The sequence below is a fragment of the Octodon degus genome, unplaced genomic scaffold (genome assembly GCF_000260255.1).
Source record: "Octodon degus isolate 3935 unplaced genomic scaffold, OctDeg1.0 scaffold00181, whole genome shotgun sequence".
Taxonomy (NCBI): domain Eukaryota; kingdom Metazoa; phylum Chordata; class Mammalia; order Rodentia; family Octodontidae; genus Octodon; species Octodon degus.
Genome location: NW_004524757.1, coordinates 4627935 through 4629525, shown reverse-complemented (window position 1 = coordinate 4629525; position 1591 = coordinate 4627935). Strand labels below are relative to the sequence as shown.

Genomic DNA, 1591 nt, shown 5'->3' with positions numbered 1-1591 from the left:
AAACCCATGGAAACCCAGTTTGATCTCTAAGTAACAGAAAAAATAGACACACAAAAATGCTTTGCATGGAATTTTGTCTCTTCGCCTGCCCCTTCACTGCTTTAAAAAAATGCTTGCTCTGTAGAAACCCAGACTGAAATTGGACTCCATATCATGTAGTGTGAAAGCAAGACTGAGACTTGCTGTGGAACACTCCCTTTAGCTGTCACTGATCCTGGCAAGCAGAGGCCCTAAGCTTGTCTTTTTCCTTACTCTAGGGCTGCTGAGGTTGGTATGGACAATCCCTGTGATATTTCTCATCCAACATGATGGTATGCTCTAGTACTTTCATCTTGGTGGTTTCAGCAAGAGCCCTCGGACCCCACAGGAACTCATACCGAGCAGGATCACTGTTAGGAACCTGCTGGTACTCCAGGTACTCTGCCTGAACCAAATCCTCTCTGACGAATTTCCAGGGGTCCCCAACAGCAATGTGAGCACTCTCAGCTAATATCTTAATATGTATCAAAATTTCCTTAAGGTGCTCTTCACTAACTCGATTGCCCTTTAGGAAGATCACACTCAGGATGAGTATCAAGAGGTCAGCTTTACAAATAATCTGGTCAGTGCCACCTAGTATCCCTCTATAAGTGAGGCCCAGGGTAGAGACAAGCTCATATGTGTGGGCAGTGGAATCCACTTCTTTTACGATAATGCCAAAATCCAGATGCATGCACTCACAGATCTCCCTAAAGATCACAGGGAAATTATCATGGGCACTGTTGCCCACCATTTGCACCATTTCTTCCCTGGAGAACTGCTCATTCTTTTGATACTTCCTGAGCAGAAATCGCACAATCATATGTATCTTATCACTTTCAAAAACATCCATCCTGATTTGAGGACCATCATTGTCCCGGGACACACTTGCACCCTCTTCTTCTTCAATGCTGGAGCCTGCATGACTCTGACTGTTTTCACTGGAAGCCATGGCAGTGGGAGGAGAGGAGACACCATGAGAATTCTGAGGACAACTTATATTCAGAGGCCCAGGCTCTTCTCTTGCTGTATCCTCCATTAAAGCATGGGAGGAAGAAGATGCAGAGGTAACAGTGGCTGCTGCTTCCTCCTCATGCACGAGACCCTGCACAGGACTGAGGCCTCGTGCACTGCTCTGGTCAGGATGGGCTTCTCCAAGGATTCTGTCTTGGTTTTCTTGACGATGAGTCATGATGTTATTCTGTGGAGACAAGACCTGGTTATTGAAGAGTCAGATGCCTGGAGGGGAGAGGTGAAATATTATTTTCCTCAGCTCAGAATCACACACTTGTTGTCTCCCACAAAGCCCATTTCAGGTCTTCTCTCAGTGGGATGCTCTAGGTTTCACATGATCCTTCCCCATGATCCTGGGACACAAAATGAAGCTGTTTGCAGGCTGAAGTAGAACTCATAGGACAAGACTCTAGGAAATACAGTGTGGCATAGGAAGCCTGAACATTATGAAATGTCCTTTCTGGGGCAGGGTTAACCATCAGTTCGCTGTAAGGCCTGCAACTTACCTCCAATCCAGGCACTGGGTTTCCTCTGCTGAGTGAGATGAGCACACTGACCC

General features: G+C 46.4%; 1 protein-coding gene across 1 annotated transcript; it reads right to left on the bottom strand.

Annotated features, from left to right (window-relative positions):
* Positions 1–253: 253 nt before the first annotated feature.
* On the bottom strand, positions 254–1210 carry LOC101580439 (melanoma-associated antigen 4-like). The gene has a single exon (XM_004643677.1). It carries the CDS (start codon positions 1208–1210, stop codon positions 254–256), a length of 957 nt encoding a protein of 318 aa, XP_004643734.1.
* Between the last annotated feature and the right edge of the window lie 381 nt (positions 1211–1591).

What these genes read in the sequence shown, in the direction of transcription:
- LOC101580439 (XM_004643677.1), bottom strand. Translation starts at nt 1,210, where the DNA reads ATGACTCATCGTCAAGAAAACCAAGACAGAATCCTTGGAGAAGCCCAT.